Source organism: Macrobrachium rosenbergii, chromosome 11 (genome assembly GCF_040412425.1).
Source record: "Macrobrachium rosenbergii isolate ZJJX-2024 chromosome 11, ASM4041242v1, whole genome shotgun sequence".
Taxonomy (NCBI): domain Eukaryota; kingdom Metazoa; phylum Arthropoda; class Malacostraca; order Decapoda; family Palaemonidae; genus Macrobrachium; species Macrobrachium rosenbergii.
Window position 1 is genome coordinate 11,480,847 of NC_089751.1, and position 21,178 is coordinate 11,502,024.

At 38.1% G+C, this 21,178-nt stretch overlaps 1 protein-coding gene across 3 annotated transcripts in view; it reads left to right on the forward strand.

The window, feature by feature from the left end:
• Positions 1-21,178, forward strand: part of LOC136843142 (endoribonuclease Dcr-1-like) — a 91,570-nt gene that overhangs the window by 28,817 nt on the left and 41,575 nt on the right. For all 3 annotated transcript variants that reach the window (XM_067111193.1, XM_067111194.1, XM_067111195.1), the window contains exons 10-13: positions 1,444-1,574; positions 10,323-10,409; positions 11,959-12,103; positions 16,288-16,430. In XM_067111193.1, the coding sequence (XP_066967294.1) occupies positions 1,444-1,574; positions 10,323-10,409; positions 11,959-12,103; positions 16,288-16,430 (506 nt within the window). The remainder of the gene's footprint in view (positions 1-1,443; positions 1,575-10,322; positions 10,410-11,958; positions 12,104-16,287; positions 16,431-21,178) is intronic.

Consider the following 21,178-nt stretch of genomic DNA (forward strand, 5'->3'; position numbering starts at 1 on the left):
GGAAGACTAAGAGATTAAAAATAAGGATACTTACTAAAAGTACATTGCTCTTTCTTTTGTATAAGAGCAGTTATTCCCAAACCCATGTTAGTGACCCAGATTCATGTTAAATGTTTTTAAGAGTGGTCATTGCATGGTTGCATAAAAGTTGGCTTTGGCTGAGGTTCTTTTGTGTGATAATAGAACACGACATAACCAGGTAAACACAAAAAAAAAGACTCGGTGGCATACCATGTAAGCCCCCAAGTCACTTGCATGACCTTCCGTATCATATTAGACAAAGTGACAAAGTTAAGTAACATGCAGAGTAGCAGCAAACGTGTTAAAATGTTGTGCTTGTAGAAAGTTATGGAAGCCTTATTTCCAAGTTTACTATCCACCTCATAAAATGGGAAACCTTTGCCCTTTAATGTTACTGGAATCCAAGTTTCAGAATTGTTTCTCTTGTTGCATTTCAAGTATCTTTAATCAGCCAATGTACATAGTATCTTTAATCAGCCAATGCACGTAGTTGAAATAAGCAAGTACCAGGGTATCCTGCCAGATGAGCCAAGATGCCATACTATTGGTCATAACCATGACCCCAATACCGGGAACAATTTTATCCTGTTTTGGTACCTTATATCCAATTCCAAAAAAAAAGATCTAACATCCTTGCTTTTAATAACTAATAAGAAATTATATCTGGACCCACTTAGGAAGGGGCCTTAACAAGGGAACCCCCATTATGAGAATTTATTAAATTTCACAGAAGCAAGCATTGTTTCTTAAAAAGCCTCTCCTTTTTTTTTTTTTTTTTTTTTTTTTTTTTTTTTATTATTATTATTATTATTATTATTATTTATTATTATTATTATTATTATTATTATTATTATTATTATTATTATTATTAAGTAGCTGGTTTCAGAATTCACTTGCTCCACAGAAGCAAGTGAAAAGTATGAGTGAATTAGCTCTTATCCAGTAAAGGATGTACAGACTAGGTGTGGCTGCTTCATCTGTAAAAGGAAGCACTTTAAGTTTTGTTTTGTAGCTATGAAACAAATTATATTTTCAAGGTTGTAAGGTAAGTGCATACAGTTTATCGTAAATGATTGAAATTATGTCTGCTTGGAAAATTATGTCTACTTTAGGGTTGAATTCCTGTGATTAATTTTTACTGTGGCTGGCTGTGTGTTTGTGTACTTGCCAAGTATGACCGATTTGCATCAGGTGTTTTAAACAAAAAGGATTTATGTGAAAGACTCAAGAGCATTAGCTTCGTGGATAATATTTCATTACATTTTGCCAAATTACATGACAATATTTTCTTAAATCAATAACATCAGAAGTATCTGAAAGTTTTGTGTTATTGATGAATGTTGGGATGTTGCACAGATTAGCATTAGTTGAATATTTTCTGTATTCAGGGCTTATACTGTATTTCTTATTCCTTACATACAGGAGTTGAGTGATATTGGAGGAGATTTTGCTTGGATATTTCCTCAGTACACTGTTGAGTCAAAGGAATGTATCAAGGATGACCCTAGGGCTGCTGAGGCAGAACATAAAAAGCAGGAAGAAGTATTGAGAAGGTAAAGTAGCCCCAAGTATAATTTTACAAATTATTTTTAAGTCAAGGAATTATTTAAAAAGCTTTATTAGGTAATTGATGGTGCTGTACATGACTTAACATCGGAACACTTTATTGAGTGTTATTATAAAGTCTTTGTGATTTCTATTTCATCAGTCTTGCTATAAATAAACAAAAATATAGCCTTTTGCATGAGAAGGAAATTCATCTCATGTTAAAAAGAAACAAAAATTTAAAATATTTGTTACTAGCATACTGTAGGTCTTTATACTTAATGCATAGACAGTATATACAATGAACTCTCCAAATTTGTAATAGTAAGTGATGCCAGCCAGCTGGAAATTTGAAATCCATTAGTAAGGCTTGATCCCCAAGAGTGAGCATTTGACTAGCTATATAGACTATGCTGAACAAACCTAGGTCTTAATGTGAGGATAAATCTTCTAGTGCCAGCTGGAAACTGGTAAAAAGCATACAAAATTGTAGAACAAGATATTTGTGTCAACGGGGTTCGGCCCGTCAGATGAGAGAGGAGGCATCAGCTGACCTCCCTTAACCTGAGAGTGCCGTGACACACTCAGTTTCTTCCTTACCGCCTTGCTAGAAGGGTGTGCTGCTGCCTTTCCTTCCAGAAGCCGGTGTTTTCCTGCCCGTTTACCTTCTTTGGTTTGCCTTTGTTTTGTGAATTAGTGCTATTCTGTGTGTTTGTGCATTAGTGCTTATTTGTGTGTTGTTTGTTTTGTGTTTGATCATGCAAATCCATAACTCATCTCAGCCTTCCAGTAGTAAGACTCAGAGAAAATGTCATGGGGATGGTGGTTACCCTTGCTTTCATATTCTGGCTTCATTTGAGACTGATCCACATTCTAGTTGCAGCAGATGCAGATCTAATGTTTGTAATATTAATAATCCCTGTTCTGAATGTCATTCTTGGCCTCCTGAGCAGTGGAGGATTTCTGCCAAGAAGAGGCCAGATTGGAGGAAGTTGGAGGTGCCATCTTGGAAAGGCTTTTCTCCTTCGATGGCTGCTTCTCAGAGTCCTTGTTCCTCTTCCTTGCCCAATCTTTCTCCAGTTGCTTCTTCTTCCTTGGAAGGTTTTACTCCTTCCCATTCTTCCATAGCTTCGTCTTTGGAATTTTTGGGAGAGGGGTTGGAAGATATCTCTTTCGCTGCTCCCACTCTCTGCGGGGGAGGGGTCCCCCTCTTGGAGGGAGGAGGCAGCGTCATCTTGTTCTTCTGTTTCAGATTCGGAGACTCAGAAGATGGCTGACATCGGGGCTTCTCTAGCCTTACCAGGAGTACCAACCTTGGATGACCTTTTATCCCATTTCCTGTCATCTTGTGTTCCTGTGTCGTCCCCGATGACGGTTGCCAGCCCTGCTGCTGTCCCCTTTAAGGTGCCTGGAGTTTCAGTTGCTGTGTTGCCACATCAATCATCTGTGTAGTCTGCCCATCTTTTTCAGTACGACAGTTCCCAGTTCAGCGGCTCTCCTCACTCCTCATAGGATATGATCCGTGTGTCTTCTCATTTGTCAGCAGTGCTTTCATCTCAGAGCTTTGGGCCTTCTCCCGCAGTGGTGACTTCTACTCCCGCTCCGTCGTCTTATGCTCTTGTTCAAGCAGTGGTTGACAGAGCTGGAGAGGAAGACGACCAAGTACGTGTTTACGCAGGCCAAGTAAGTGGCAAGTAGCTTGCCAGCATGAAGGGAGGAGAGGCAAGTTGCCCTAAAATAGAACTGCGGGCTATTAACTTTCCTTGCTTCTCAGCTTGCTTGACAGGTTGCTAATTCCTTAACTTGCCTAATTAAGAAAGGCAAGTATGTTTACACATTTCAAGTACTGTAACTTGTAGCAAGTTACTTGCACACTTGACCTGCATTTCTACTTGTCCCATGTAAAAGAGCCTTAACTTCCACTTATACAATGTCCCTCCACATTGTGTATTAGCCCAGTAGTCTGACCATTTGATAAACTTTTTTTTGTGACAAGTCAAAGGCATAGTCTCTATCCTTTGCTTTAGCCTAACCAGGAAATCAGACCAGGTGTGCTGAACCTCCAGTCTGTTCAAGACTTTCCTTTCCTCCCACCAAAGTTGAGTCTGTCCTCAGGTTAAGACCTAGATTTGTTCCGCATATGAACAAATGACAAATATTTTATTAATTTGTATTTTTAATAGCTAACAAACCTACGGTCTTAACGTACATTGCCCACCTCTGGCCACTCCTCAAAGTTGTTCCCTGGGCTGGAAGAAACGGAATGCGTCATGGCACTCTTGGGTTAAGGAAGGTCGGCTGATGCCTTTCTCTCATCTGATTGGCCGAACTGTGTTGCAACCAATACCTTGTTCTAGCCCTTTGTTGGCCGAGTCGGTTGAGCTTCAGACTGTCACTCGATGGGCCGGAGTTCAATTCCCGCGGCCGGCTGATGAAGAGTTAGAGGAATTTATTTCTGGTGATAGAAATTCATTTCTCGCTATAATGTGGTTCGGATTCCACAATAAGCTGTAGGTCCCGTTGCTAAGTAACCAATTGGTTCTTAGCCACGTAAAATAAGTCTAATCCTTCGGGCCAGCCCTAGGAGAGCTGTCAATCAGCTCAGTGGTCTGGTAAAACTAAGGTATACTTAACTTTACAATTTTATGTTTTTTACCTGTTTCCAGCTGGTGCCAGTAGATTTATCCCCAAGTTAAGACACTAGGTTTGTTAGCTATGAAAAATACAAATTAATTAAAAATTTGTCATTTTGGTGATAGGGTGCTATTTATCTGAACTCAAGATGCTTCAGATTCTTTTAGAGTAATTAGTTATTACTGTACAGTTATCTGCAGTGGTAGTTTTTTTTTATACCCCTGTTTAATTGAAACCATGAGTAATAAATCTGATCTAACTGTCTTCAGTAAGCATGGTTAATTTTTAGTTTCATGTCATTGTCTTTTCATAAGCTTTTTAGGCTTTGTTTCACATCTTCCAAAGTTTCATCTTAATCTGTTCTGTTGTGTGCAGTATTATAAATAGATGCATAGTTCTTTGGGGTTCTTTATAATAATAAAGTTATGATACCAATGAAATTAAAAAATGTAGCCTGTAATGTGTTCTAGACAAGTGGGCAATAATAATGATTGAGTCAAATTTCATATACCGTGCAACATAATATAGTGTTAAGGTGAAATAAAATTTGCTGGGATGATTTTAGTGATTGTATGTTAGTTTTATAAGTTAGTCATTATTTTATTTTCTGCATTGATGAAGTGTATGGGTATTGCAGAATGTATAAAAAGAAGGCACATGTTTAATTTTATAAGATGTTTTTATAGCATAGCATTCCTTATGTTTAAAGAGCATGTTATTGTTGTGACGTCATAGGAAGTGACGTCACAGGACGAAAATGGCGGGAGGGAAAAAAAATGTAAACAAACAAGGAGCGGCAGTGTTAAAAGCATGGTGGAAAGAGGTAGAGAGAGCTCTCTGAAGGTTAGGTCGTTAATGGTTGGGTTGTAAGTCTGTTTGTGGTTTTTGTTGTCGTAAGCTGGATTGCATAGAGTAAAAAGAACAACGTGAACAGGTGAGTGGATCACATAATTGAATAATTTAAGGATAGGTTAGGCTAGAGAAAATTTTCAAGTGGTAGCAGAGCGTGGTTCGTTAAAAATGGACGGATCTGATGGTAAACTTTGGGAGATGAAATGGAGGAGAGACTGTCCGAGATTTAGCGGGGCACAGGGCGATTATAAAGGATGGAGAGGACAAGTCGAAGATTGGCTTGTGGTGTGTGGAGAAGAAGTGAAATATCCGGGGATAGAGATAAGGATGAGCTTAAAAGGGAAAGCTTTAGAAGTAACAGAAGGAATAGATAGAGATGAACTTAAGGATAGCGAGGTTTCAAAGATAATCCTGTCCAAACTAGATGAAGTGTATCTAAAAGATACGTTAATGGAAAATTACAGTAAAATGAAAAACTATTTTAAAATAGAAAGAGAATCTAGTGAAAAGATGAGAGATTTTATAATTAGGTATGAAAAGGCAGAGTCAGAGTGTAGTAGGGCACTAGGAAAAGCATGCTTGAAGGGGAAGCAAAAAGGTTTTCATGTACTAGAACAATCGAATCTCACAGAAGATCAAAACAAATGGTATTAGCAGCTTGTGGTCGAGAAAGTTGGAATATAAAACAGTGTCACAAATAATGAAAAGAATATTTGAGGGATTAGGGAATAGAGAGGAGGGGGAATGGTTAGGATCAGAAGGTTGTGAGAATTTTGGGAAAGGGTGGAAAAACCAAAGATATCGGGGAAAGGTGAATCGAGGTAGAGGTGGAAGAAATCCTTTAAATAGAGAAGGGAAAGTAACACTGTGTGCTATATGCAAATCAGAATGGCATTGGGCCAGAGATTGTCCTCAGAATTTTCAGAATAAGAAGAAAGCAGAAACTGGATAAGAAGAAGAAAAAGTTTATATAGGAAAAGTTAGCAAAATAGAAGAAGAATCTTGGGAAGAGGTTGATGCAATTTTAGACACAGGATGTAAGTCAACAGTTTGTGGGGAATTGTGACTAGCACGCATTGTTGTGGGTTTGAATCAGGAAGAATTGAGGAGAATGAATGATACTAAGAAAGAGTCTAATAAAGTATTTAATTTCGGTGAGTCATCATACAAGTCGAAAGGAGTAATGGAAATACCGGTGATATTGAAAAACAAAAAGTTTTATTTGAAGACAGAAATTTTGCAGGGTGATGTACCATGGTTAATAGGTAAGAAAACCATGAGTAAAATGGGGATGACCATAAATTTAAAAGAGAATTGTGTTAAAATAGAAGTACTAGGGAAATGAAGGTAAAGTTACGAGAAGACAGACAGGGCCATTTAAGAATACCAATTTTGAGGAGGAAGGTAGAAGAAGAATTATTATTGGAGGGGTGGAAGGGAAAGAGCCTAAGGGAAATTAAAGGTACAATGATGAAGTTACATCTACAATTTGGCCACGGAAGTGGAGATAAAATATGGAAGCTAACAGAAGAAGCACAGTGGAGTGACGGTTTGGGAGAGAAGGAAAAAAGAGGAAATAAAAAGTTACTAACTGATTTAATCGCAAGTTGTGAAGTATGTAAAAGATATAAAAGAAATCCAGCTAAACCAGTAGTGGGATTTTCTTGGAGTAAGACATTCAATGAAGTTGTAGCAATGGATGTGGGGAGATAGAAGAGAGAAAGTTCTTGGTTATGGTAGATATGGCAACAAGGTATTGTCAGGCTTTTGGATAAAAGACAAGAAACCAGAAACTATTATAAAGACACTTTTTGACGGGTGGTTTGCGATATTTGGGGCACCTTCCAAAATATTATCAGACAACGGGGGAGAATTTCAAAATGAAAAAGTAAGGAGGATGGCAGAAAGATGGAATATTAAAGTATTAGCCACAGCATCAGAATCTCCATGGAGCAATGGATTGTGTGAAAAGACAGTAGGCATAATCAAAGAAAGCTTAAGAAAGATGAAAGATGATGAGGAAGTGGATTGGTCCATAGCATTAAGATGGGTAGTGAGTGCCAGGAACTGCTTAATAAATAATGGTGGTTTCTTCCCTAACCAATTAGTATTTGGGAAAAATCCTTCCTTGCCTAATTTAATGGGAGAAGAAAGTTCAAGTCCTGCAAGCAGAGAGAAAGGTATGGAAGAAAGCATAGTAAGGGATACACTGAATGCAATGCATAAGGCCAGAGAAGTGTTTATCAAAAATGAGTCTTGTAATAAAATATCATATGATGTTAGTGAATTAAGTAAAGCTTTTAAAGAAGGAACGACTCAAGATATGAGAAAGCTGATTAAGATAGTGAGAAAAACTAAGTGCATAATGGGAGAAGTGATAATAAGTGAGTTAGAAGAAGAAAAAAGGTTTATTGGGAAGCCTATGCAGATGCTTCATTCAGGAATATTGAAGATGGTCATACTCAATTAGGTTATGTGATATCATTGACAGATGGTAAGAGGAGAAGACCTATATGGTGGAAATCCAGAAAATCCAGAAGAGTAGCAAAGTCCACCATTGAAGCAGAAGCTCTGAGTGTTGGGGAGGCCATAGAAGGATTGATATATTTCAAACATTTGTGGGAAGAGATAGTAGGAGGAGAAAATTAGAAGCACGGGTGAAAACTGATAGTAAAACCCTAATGACTGCAATAAAATCAAGTACCGGAGTAAGTAGTAAGAGATTAAAAATTGATATTGCAGCAATAAGAGAAACAATAGAATCTGGAGAAATAAGTGAGGTGAGATGGATAAAAGGAAAGCATCAGATAGCTGATGTATTAACCAAAGCTGGAGTTTCGAGGGAAAGCATTAGGAATTATGTAGAGGGTAAAGAATTGGAGAATAATGGAGATTAGAGGGGATTAGGATAAGAAAAGGCTGGAGGGGAGGGAGAAGGAGATAAGTGTGATTGTATGTTAGTTTTATAAGTAAGTCATTATTTTATTTTCTGCATTGATGAAGTGTATGGGTATTGCAGAATGTATAAAAAGAAGGCACGTTTAATTTTATAAGATGTTTTTATAGCATAGCATTCCTTATGTTTAAAGAGCATGTTATTGTTGTTACGTCATAGGAAGTGACGTCACAGGACGAAAATGGCGGGAGGGAAAAAAAATGTAAACAAACAAGGAGCGGCAGTGTTAAAAGCATGGTGGAAAGAGGTAGAGAGAGCTCTCTGAAGGTTAGGTCGTTAATGGTTGGGTTGTAAGTCTGTTTGTGGTTTTTGTTGTCGTAAGCTGGATTGCATAGAGTAAAAAGAACAACGTGAACAGGTGAGTGGATCACATAATTGAATAATTTAAGGATAGGTTAGGCTAGAGAAAATTTTCATTTAGCTGAAACTGAAATGACACTCTCATACTAATTAGACTTTTGTGGATTATGAAATGATGAAACGAAGCTGGATCATTGGGAATTAGAAGTCATAGCAAAGTCACCAGACAACAGGTGACTTGACTGAATGTTGTAACTGTAAAGGCATTGCACTTGTGTCATTTATAATGATAGATAAACAAGCTGGTTTTAGAGAAAGGCAGGAGTTGCACTGATCAAACATTCGTATTTAGACATATTTTACAGCAGTGTATGAAATTTAATTTGATAGCTTTCATTGGTTATGAGAAGGTATTTGACAGTGTCCACAGACCAGTATTAGGGAAGGTCCTGTGTCTATGGCATTCCTATTAAAATTATTGTGGCTTGCCAGTGGAAATTATTCATAAACAAATTTGATAGAAAGTTAAAGTTTATGTGGCCTTGTCAAGGGAACCTGCATTATATAGTGGGGTGTTCTACAAGGAAATATTATTTCACCTTTACTGTTTGCCCCTCTTAGTTGTTGGTGGTGGAATGGGTTTAGATTGTGGTAAAAATAACTTAACAACTAACTGAATGTGAAGATGATGATGTCCTAATCAGCAGAACTCCAGAAGAATAACAAAGTTTGCCTAGTAGAATGCGTCATATGTGTGGAGAGACAGGTCTGAAAATAAATCTAAGAAAATTGGAACTAATGAGAATGGAGTATGGACAACATGAAATGTTGAGAAGGTTAATCAGGTTGAATCTTTCAGATATTTATGAATAATGATATCCAATACATGTTTTCTTCTGTTCAAATGTAATGAAAGACTTAAAAAGGGAAAATAAAACAAGTGGCAGGCTGTATTGCTGTATGGACATGAATATGATAGGACTATGAAACTAATATACAAAAATTTGTTGAATTGAGAATAAAGCTTTAAGAAAACAGGAATGAGATGGCTTGGTTGAATTATATAAGAAAACAGGAATCAGATGGCTTGGTTGAATTATAAGAGATACCATAAAGGAAATTACAATTTCCATATATAGCTAAAGATGAAAGAGAGATGGAGATGCCTTTAACATGTCTGTTGCACAACCCCGGGGGGATTAGCACATAGTGTCAGATGGGTTTTTGTGGGGACTGATTCATACTACTTGGATGAGAACTATGAGAAGGGAGGCTGGAAATTTATGTGGAAGTTAAAGCACAGGAAAGACTTAGGTGGCAGAATTTCTTGGAGGCCTTGTTGTAGAGGTGGCAGAATTTCTTGGAGGCCTTGTTGTAGTCATTTGTGAAAAGGGCTACCTTGTTTTAAGGGATAATCAGGAAAGAGGAAGACTCAAGACTTAGTTCCTCAAGTGATGACTATTAATACTGCACTGTCAAGGTCAGTATGGCATGGTTTGTATTTAGGGAACACAGAAATTATTTCAAATGGTTTTTCTCACAAATTTTTCATATGACGTTTGACTGTAAAGAAAACAAGTAGGTCATTAAAACATTCATTCTCTTAGCAGATGAATCACTGGAAAACTTAACCAGTACATTGACCCCCATCCTCACTACACACTGTGCTGCTCATCGCTGTACTCTTCTGGTTCAACGCTTACTCTTCTACCTAGCATTATTTTGGTCACCTTCCCCTCCATTGTCTCAAAACTTCAAAATTGTATACTCATTTTCATTTTGAAGGTCTCATTGCATGAACTACTGTAGGTGTCTCATTGCATGGCCTAGGAAGTCTTTGAGGTACCAGCATCTATTTCACTTGACTACCTAAAAACATCTGACCATATTTTTTCTTTTGTATTCCCTCTTTTAACCATTTTATCATTGTATCCCATCAATCTCAGATATTTATGCCTTATTTTATGTATACTGTAGAAAGAAATTTGAATGTTTGTATTTGTTTTTATTACAGGTTTCGTCATCATGAGTGTAATATTCTAGTGTCAACTAAAGTACTAGAAGAAGGTATTGATGTTCCCCAGTGTAATTTAGTTTTGAGGTAAGAATTTTATTATTTAGAGCATGCAGCATTCTTTGGTTGTGTTTAGAATTTTATATAGATTAGTTTCTAAGCTAGTTCAAATTATCTTGAGGTGAATTATCGTAGCTCGAGTGCTACCTGGGTACCTGAGTATTTTAATGATATGAAAATACATTAATTAGTGAATATTTCTGAGTGAAAAATACCACGAATGGGCTAATTTTCAGCTAATAATGTGTAGGCCTATATATGTTCCATAGAGAAATCCACAAATAGGTGAGTTTGCAAATCATGAGACCACGAGTACGGTGGGTTTACTGTACCTGAGCAGGACCCCGAGAAGATCAGAGGACCATCCATTAACCTCTGGTGCTCTGCTAAGAGCACATCTTCGCACTCTGACTACGAACGCATCGTCCTTTTTCCTCAAAGACTTCATTTCTGAGGTGCATTCTCAGATTCAGGAGGACATTTTGCCTACTGTTAAAGTGGAAACTCATGATGTCATGGCAGTCTCTACCTTCTTAGCTTTCAGGCACAATATGCCCCTCGCTTCCATTCTGCAGTTGGCCTACTGGAAGTGTGAACCGATCTTCGTGTCTATTTGAAAGAAGTTGTAACAGTCTTTGAAAACTGCAGTATATATTGCTTCCTCTTTTTCTCAAAAATTTGGTATCTTGAGGATATGGTTTCAAATGTTTTGTGATGAAGCTATTATGTCTTAAGTGTTTTAACTTTTTTCCTCCTTGTTTGAAGTACTGTTTTCCATTGAGGTCCTCTGGTGCTGACTCACATCTCAAACTCTTGGATAAAGTTATGTCATCTGTCAAGCTTATTTTGCCAACTCTTAATGTTGACTTGTGGCATAGGCATCAAATGTACTATGACGACAAATATGCAGTGCTCTGCACTCTTCTTTACCTGACCTAGCTGTTTTTGCTCACAACACTATGCAGGCTGCTGCTGTAAACTTGTGTTGTTTTCTTGTGTTAGGTTTGATACTACTCAATTTTCTAGGAGTTTTAGCTTGGCCACAATTACATTGTCCATAAGGGTTTCCAGCTGAAGATTTACAGAAACAAAAGAAAGAAATTTGGTACATAATTTTTATTTTTGTAAGTACAGGTTTGTTATAATTAGTTATTTCCTCTTGATGCTATGTAAATGTTGCATTTTTGTTAAAAGGACTAATAAGAGACTGTAATAAAGTGCAAGTATTGTATTGTACACACTATGATGCATATTGAATATATGTTGGACAATTTTTAATATGCAAAACAGCTGAAAAGAAAGTGGTTAAGCATTCGAGATTTAGAATTGCTGAGGAAATAAAAATTTTTTTGATGAATTTACTGGTGTGGAGATAATGGTAGGTAAAAATTACTGAAATTTAAATTAGATATTAGTTGATTTTTGATCACTTAAAACTTATTTTTTGTTTTATAAGTTTTAAGTTAATCTATAACAAGTCTTTGAAATTGCTCTGGTGTATCCTTGGCTCCTTTGTGTAAAATGTGGAGTAAAAACTAATTTTTCATTGAATATTGTAATGTTCTTTCTCTTTTAGGTTTGATCCACCTGCCGACTATCGTTCATACGTTCACAGCTGTGGTCGTGCAAGGGGACATGACACCTTCTACTTTCATCTTGTCACCAAGGATCAGGAACAAGATTTCTTAAAGAAAATGGCCACCTACTCTGCATTTCAACAGGTTTGTCAAATATTTTAGAATTAACCTCTACAGGCCGGGCTAAATGTACAATGCCAAAAACCCGAGACTGGGCAAACTTTAGGATTGGCCAGTTAAAAAAAAAAAAAAAAAATATGGAAATAGGAAGATATACATGCACATGGTATGAAAAAACTAAACAGTTTTCTGTACCTTCCATGGGGAGTTGAAAGTGAATGTTTCCAACCCTATGTGCAAAGGCGTCGTGAGGGGGCGGTTGGGGGGACATATGTCCCCGGGCACAGCATTGAGGGGGTGCCAAATTGAAGTTGGGAAGACATCTATTTTGGGGGAAATAGGGTGATGAAACCAGTAACGTAGAATCTTTTAAGTTTTTATGAGTTTTCAGTACATATTTTATATTCAATGAATATAAAATGTTCATTTTATATAACTGTAATCATTATGTGTTAATTACTATACTATCAAATTTTATTACGTACTTATAAAATAAGTGATTCAGTGACTGTGAGTTAGTGCAAAGATATTGGATAGTTACCCCTATCAATCTAGTATTTCGTTTTCTTTCGTGAGCATTTCTTTGTGCATAACAAACTGCAGACTACAATTATTTCTGCATTTTCATAAAGCTGAGGCTGATGTTATTATCAATACATTTTATTTATTTATCTTTTGCAATGTAAAATATAATGAGAAATCTTAATTTATGCAACTTTTTTCATTCTCAAATGAGAAAGATGTCAGTCACAAAAACAATGTCAAGTTGTCAACACAACTTCACAATTTTATACACGCCATGAGAACCAAGGTATGAAAAAGTTAGCACAGACGGTAGCTACAGAGCCCAGGCCCCAGAGTTAGACTAAATCAATTTTACTAATACTAGACTAGGAAGTGATTGCTAGTTTGTCTTAAGCGGCTATTTCAAGGGTAATTTGTGCGTGAGCACTGCACCTGGTATTCCATCATCTCAGCATGCTCAGGCTAGCATAATCAGGGTATACTGCTTAAAGTCTCCATAATTTTCCATGAATATATACATGTATAAACATAACAAAAGAAAAAGTGAGTTAATTTGATTTCCTGTATATGCATGCAGTACTGGTAAAACTTAGTACATTGTAATAGAATTAAAAAAAGAAAGACATATTTTTCTCAGCTATTTAAATAATCCTTCAGTTCCCCCATGTAGGCTTCTGTATCTGTTTTTTATCAGTAGACTTAGCTTCATAGAAGATGGTATGTTTTAATTTTTCAGAGATCATAAAATATGTAGAGATAAACTATGAAGAAAAAACAGTTGCGTGAAAGAAAGTTTCCTTGGATTTATTCAACTATGAAGAAAAAACAGTTGCGTGAAAGAAAGTTTCCTTGGATTTATTCAAGTACACCAAAAGGATGCAGCAAGTACGGTAAATGCAGTAATGCAGCAGCTGGAGAAAGATCATTTGCCTTTTGAAGACTGTTGTTCTGTGTTATGATAATGCTGCTGTTGTGTCTGGACACAAATCAGGAGTACAACAAAGACTTGCTACAGTGAAACCTGAAGCAATATATGTGAACTGTAGCAACCACTCACTAAATTTGGCTGGGGTTCATTCCGCTAGTCATGAGGTGGTGATGGTCACATTTTTTGGAACTTTGCAGTCTTCTGCTCTGTCATGCCTGACCCATGGGCCACTGCGGAGGACGCATTCCAGCACCCATTTGAACAACCTCAACGTCTATGCCTTTCCTCCGTTCTGTCTGATTCATAGAGTGATCAGCAAATCGATGATCACTCCGAATCTCAGAATGGTTCTGGTGGCACCCAAATGGCCCAGGCTGTTTGGTATCCCAACCTGCTAGCTTTCCTCTCCGAGGCGCGAGAGAGATTCCCCCCTGGCCCAACCTGCTGTGTCAACCCCACGTAGAGCAGTACCACCAGGCAGTGCAGTCCCTATGTCTTCACTGCTGGAGGTTATCCACCATCTCCTGCGAGCAAGAGGTTTTTTGCATCGCACAGCAACGGAGATGGCCGGGTACCTCAGACGATCCTCTGCGGTTGGTGTCGTGGAAGGGGTATCTCTCCAGTCGGAGCTACTATCAGCAGGTCGCGGACATCCCCATCTTCCTTCGCTGAGAGAAGCTTCTCTCCATTTCAGCTGTAAAAGGCTATGGCACCGCACTTGCAGCTGAAAGGAGTAGACATCTCCTCCTCCTTCGAGATTTCCCTACTAATGAGAAGCTTCGAAAGGTCTTACCCACCCAGGGATCTCAGGCCCCCCTGCATGGGATGTGACTCACGTTCTAAGGAGCCTGACTCGTGCACCGTATGAGCCTTTACGAGAGTCGCCAGACAGGGATCTGACCCTCAAGACTGTCTTCCTGCTGGCCCTGGTATCAGCGAAGAGAGTTGGCAAACTACACTGACTTTCCTTCGATGGTATGGGATCAGTTACGCTCGATTTCGTCCCGGATTTTGTGGCAAAGACTCGGAATCCTTCAGTCCCTGATGCATGGTTCGAGTCCTTCATGATCCCCTCCCTAGAGGACTTTGTAGGTAATGAACCAGACGAGGTGCTACTATGTCCTGTTAGAGTGCTGTCTAAAGAGGACTTGACGTCTCTGGCCTGAGTGTCGACGACTCTTTGTTAGTACTGGCTCAACCAAGAAAGAAGTGTCCAAGAACACGATCTCTTTCTGGCTTCATGAGATGATAAGGAGAGTGTATTCTGCTGCTGGAGAAGACAACACTGGTACGCTTCGTCTGAGAGGCCTCGAAGTCTGCAGCATTGGTCCGTCCCTCGCATTCTGGAAGAGCATGTCGGTTCTGCAGGTGCTGAAGGCAGGTGTGTGGTCCCAACAGACTACCTTCACCTCCTCATACCTCCGGGATGTTGCTCACAAGTCCTTGGACACTTTTTCCTTTGGTCCTGTGGTGGCCGTTCAACAAGTTGTGTAGCTTACCCGGCTCCTCTAACAGGAGTTGCATCTTGCCTAAGATGTATGGTTGTGATTGGGAGATTGAATGTGGAATGACTGGCCTCTCTTTCTCCCCATCTTGGCTCCGTTCCCACGGGCAGGGAGCGGATGTGCTGTTACATGCTGGATCTGGCGGTCGATGCAGGTAAGCACCCAACGGGAGCTCCCATTCTATTTTCCTTTCAGCTTTATAGAAGCAACCCCACTCCTTCCCCTTGCAAGGGGGGTTGGGGGGGGTGGAAGAAGACCATGACAATAAGACAAACCCAGTGCTTGTGATTGCCTTAATGTCACCGACTCCAAGTTCTTCCTAGCCTACTTTGCATGAACTGACGATTCCTCTTTCATGCAAAGGAACCCAGAAGTCTGACAATTGATCCTGCGTTTCTTACAACCCGATCATTTTGTCAGAGGCAGTTTTCCCTTCCTCGCTGCATCGACCAGGAAGGGAATACAAGGAATGGTGAACTCCAGTCAGTTCATAGAGACTCACCCAGATTCCTCCCTCCAACCAGTGTCTTCGTAATGTAAAGTATGGACGGTTTGTGTATCGTGTCGGAACAAATCACAGATTTTAAAAGTAAATTGTATTTTTCCTAACTATACAAACCTGAGGTCCTTTACATTACATTTCATGCCCACCTCATGTCACCCCTCAATCTGAAACCTGGGCCAAAAGGCAAATTGGAATGTTTATATCCGGACAGGCGGTACTCCCGCCTTCCGGTCGGTAGTTAGTTGCCTAACCACCTTGTTCGAAAGTTCAACGGCTGTTTCCAGCCTACGCTGAAAGTAATTCCTAATGTAAAGGACCTCATGTTTGCATAGTTAGGAAAAATACAATTTATTTAAAAAATTGTGATATTTTAAAAAATTACTTATTCTGAATTTTAATATACCTTTTTAGTGTGTATGTATGGAAGCATGAGTAAATGTATTTATTGTGTGTATGTGTTCCAGCATAAGAGCATGTGCATATGTGCAGTTTTTAATTTCACTTTTAATTTGTTCATTATCATACTGAATGACCTAATGGGTCCCAGTGCTTGGCCTGGTACTTCATTCTAATCCTTCAGGCCAGCCCTATGAGAGCTGAAAGTCAGCTCAGTGGTCTGGTTAAACTACAATAATAATAATAATAAAAATCAGTGCCGAATGACCTCATAGGTCCCAAAGGTTGGCCTATGGCCTAAATTGTATATTCTATTCTATGGTCTTACAACAAATGTTTTTATTAACAGGTGTTGCTTAATTACTGTGGTAGTGTTGAGGTTGGGACTGATAAAGAAGTGTTGCCTGAGGAGGCAAATGCAGCGCACTTACCGTATATTACTCCAGGGCATGCTGAAGTGACCATGGATTCTTCAATTGGGCTCTTGAACAAGTAAGTAGTTTATAAGTTCTGGGCTGTTATTGCATGTTGCAGACTCTTTCTCCTTGGTGCCAAATTTGACAGTATGAGGTACTGAATGCATGTAGTATTTATTTTACTGATTATTCCTCTATTCCTCAGGTACATTATAGTTAAACCACATATTAGTATCAGAGTTTATTACAAATCATTAATTGTAAAATAGTTTTTAACTGAGTGGAATGCATGTAGTTGCATGAAGCAAAGCATTTCAAGGAATGATCCAAATGCCTGTGCTCAGGTATCTCCCCAGTCCTTGCAGAGACACCATCTTCATCTGTGATTTTTTTATGAAAATTAACATGAAGCTGTTTTCTTGAGGACTTATCAGTATTTCTGCCATATTTAGTGACATGATGCTTCAGTGTGTGAAATGATGCTTCAGTAAAGCATGAAAGGCACAGGGTGCTACTTGATCAGTGTAACAAAGGAGGGTGCTCAGTGTGTTAATATAACAGAAGCTTTTGATGCTCCATTGATGGGATATTATTACAAGAGTCCTTCTTTATCAGGTATCATTATTATGTCATTATGATTCTTTTGCTACATATCAGTCGGCAGTCAACACACTGCCACTTTGTTAGTGTGAGCAGCCTACTGCTCTTCTGTTTTCAGTTTTATTTTTTCACTTACCATATTTTTTCCTGGGGTTGAAGGTGTTGGTTTTTTTCTGAAATAAGTGTGAAATTAATTACGAGTCCTGGAGGTCGAAGGTAATATTTTTCATAGGCCTATCCTAACCCCAGAGGAACTTTATCATTGCTAGACAGTAATCAGAAGTCATTTGTATTAATACTGAATGAAGTATGTAAATTATTCTTGCTTAAAGTGGTAAATACACAGAAGTAACATAAAATTGGAAAAATTTAGTCACAAAGATTCATTCCCTCTGTGGTAGATGAGTCAAGGAGAGTATTGGTGTTTATCAATATTACCAATATCTTCACTCTCCTCAAATGACCCTGACGTCCAGGGAGCATTATTAGCATATTAGCATTCAGCAGAGTCCTCCGGGTAGGATTGGGTGGAAAATTTTTACAAGATCTGCTAATCAATGGTGTTTTTGTTTTACTGGAGTTCAGCCTCATACCCCACCAACTAAACCATTCATTAATCTGCTCCATGTCACAGTGAGACTAAGGGCAGCTTCGTTTCTCATAAGGGTAGACTCCTACACCCACAAGTGTTGCATCATTGACATATTGAACAATCTTGTTTTCCAACCGAACAACCATATCACTTGTATGCACTAAAAATAGCATTGGACCAAGAACACTACCCTGTGGAACTCCAGGCACAGTAGGCCATGGCTTGCTAAAGATCCCATCAACAGCAACTTGCTGTAGCCTACCTGTAAAGAAATCTTTAAGTAAACCTAAAACACATCCACCTACTCCAAGACTCTTTAAGTTTATAAATAAAGTGCCTTATGATTTACTAAATTGGAAGCAGCTCTAAAATCTATTTAAATTACTATACCCTTATCAAGGCTCTTGCAAATGGCATGTCAAATCTAAAAGCCAATGCAGGTACCTGACTGCTTCCTATATGCATATTGACTATCACCTAATAATCCTTTAAATTCCATATAAAGTGGTACCTCGTTTGTATAACTTTTATGTCGAACATTTCCATTTTTTGACTGAAATTTTCAAAGAAATTTTGTGTCGTTAGTCAGACAACAACTCGTACTTCGACCTGACTGATTGTCTTGTTTATACTTGTACTCGACAGCCTACCGCATCCTACGAGAAAAACTGTATCAACATGTTTTTTCCTTTACAATATATAATTTAGTTTAATGGTAATCATATTCAACAAAATAAATAAAAGAATAAAGCATTTCACAATAAAATTTAATATAAAAGATGAACAAAATCATATGCCACCACGGTGACGCACAGCTGACTTTAGATAGAGGGAGGGAGCGTGTATGTTGTTGAGGAGAGAAGGAGAAGAGACAATAAAAACATTACTGGATGTACGTAAAGGCAGTAACAATTCATATAAAAAAAGTAAACGAAGGGAATTTCATAATAAATTTATAATTATAGTATAAAAACAATCAAATGCAATACAGTAACAATAAAAAATCGAAAGAGGCTTACTTGGGCGAGTGTTTGTGACTGGGCTGAGTGAGACAGTAGAGAGGAGAGGGAGGGGATGGTGGTGGATTATTAGATGGGAGACAGGGGTCTGCTTCCCACTGGCTTCCCAGCTTGGCTCGGATGAATTTTCTCTTTCACTACATTTCGCCCGTTTCTTTCAATTACACTCGATCGCCCAAATCACCTCTTTTTGTTATGGTAAAATACCTATCGAGTGACACTTGCTGTTCATGATTTTTTAGCACTGTACAAGTAACTCATCCCGCATCATGAAACACACTGGCGCCGCATACAGCTTCTGCATGCCTTAGATTGTTTGTTTAACGACTTCCATGTGAAAAGTTATTTGATCTCTTTCCTTTTCTTACTTGCATTCTTTACTTATTACTTGTTCGCAAAATCCTCATGTTTATTGGATTATAATTTTAACTTTGCCATTTGCCAATATTAAGTTGATATGTTGTGGCATAATTAATCTCCTTGCTCTCAAGATCCAAGTGTAAACACATCAACAATCATACACGCGTGAGGAATTGTTTCATATCTGCCAGATGCTGGTTACTCTCTCTCTCTCTCTCTCTCTCTCTCTCTCTCTCTCTCTCTCTCTCTCTCTCTCTCTCTCTCTCTCTCTCTCTCTCTCTCATACACACAGACATGCAGATACACACTTGGACACACACACACACACACTATCGATTCCTTTGATTATCCTTGCAAAAAGTGAATAAAATTAATTTTGCTATCAACCTTTGCCTACTGTGACCATTTCGGTTTCCTGGAGAGGATCCTGTCTCTCCTCCCTCAATCCCAGCTGGCCACGCTCCATTTTCGCCAAACAGTTTGTAAATCAAATTTTGAGTCCGTACACAGATACAAAATTTTTCGAAAATTTTACTTTTTATAATGTACTGTTTTATTACTTTACACTCATAATTTAACTTTTGAACACGTTAATAATAGAAAAATTTTTAATTTAACTTTTGAACACAGTAAAGGGGGACTTTTTGGGTGGGCTGGAATGAATTATCCTGGTTCCCTTTATTTCTTATGGGGAAATTTGTTTCATATTTCGAACATATCACATTTCGACTAGACTTCTGGAACGAATTAGGTTCCAAGTTCGAGTACTACTGTACTTATATAGTGGCTTAAAAATAAGTTTTTCTGCAACTTTGGAGAACATACATTGCCTTGTAGCTACTGCAGTCTGCAGATATGCCATTCTTTGGAACAGGCACTGTGAAACTAAGCTTGAGCTCATCCACAAGGATACTATGTTGATCTAAAAATCTAGAGAAACTACTAAACTTTAGAGACAATGAAAAACAAAAGGAAGAAACTGTCAGGATCTTCTCCCCAGCTATGAAGATCATCAAGAATTTTCCTAACTTCTTCCCTAGAGTGAAATGCAAATTTTGTAAGAACAGGTTTGAGATGGCAAGTATCAGGGAGAAAGGCATCCTCAGCTGATTGCTTAGCTTCAGTAGCTCAGTGAAGCAGTTCAGCCTTTTCCATGGGGCTGTTAGCCAATCTACCAACAATTGTTAGTAGTGATGGAATGGAAGATGAGCTTGACCCAAAGATAGATGATGCCAGTTTGGCAATTTTACAGTTATATTTAATGATCCAGTTATTATCATCAGTGTCATCAGTTATGTTGTAAAGTTTATCCAAAGTTAAGTTAGGCATGACATTCATCTCTGTAGTAATGCAATTTACAGAGCGGGTTATAAGTTATAATATTTAGGAGGTGGAGCCTAGCATAAAATTCAGCAATGGCTGTCCTGAGATTTTTCTTGTAGGGGTCCCAAATTGTTGGGTAGTCATGTCCAATGGGAGCTCTTTCTCCTGAGAAGGAAGGGCAAATGTTGCCCATTCCTTTGTAGAACTATCAGATACTGGGATGGCAGAGACAAGTGGCTATACTTCTGCCGTTAACTCTCGTTTCCCATTCACCACAAAATTGAAATTGTCTTTGCAAGATTGATTGTTTTATATGTAAAGGGACAGACGGCTAGTGCCTCCTTGAGAGGGTACTGGTTCTCTGAACTTGTTTGTGTGTTATATTTTCCATTAAACTGGAGAAAGTGGATCCCACCAATACTTTGAGGACTCACAATGGTTACCAAAAATAGGTTTTTCCCTTGTCAAAACCTGTTTTATAGGATCTTCATGAAATTTTGGTATGGTCCCTTTATATATCTTAAGTATGTCTACAAATAATTTATATCTTTTTTATCTATATCGGGCCTCTGAAAGTTGTTAATAGATTCTAATTCGGAGATTAAAGTTGAGCATAAAATTTTTTTACATACAGAGCCAAAGTTTCTTTCAGCCTTATGTACAGACAGTATCGTATATTTATTTTGAATATCTCTGTTGTATTATTCAGTTAGATGGAAAGTTATTTTGAGTATTATTAAATTTTATATTTTTAATTAGTTTCATTTTTCATATGATAAATTGCCAAATATTTGTGTGAAATTTATATGAAAGTTTATAGATATTAATTTGGTTACTTATGTTGGTAATAATTTTATTTTTATTTGGTATAGGTCTAAATTTAGACTGTAGTTTAAAAATGCTAATAAGGTGATCATTTTTAACAGTATC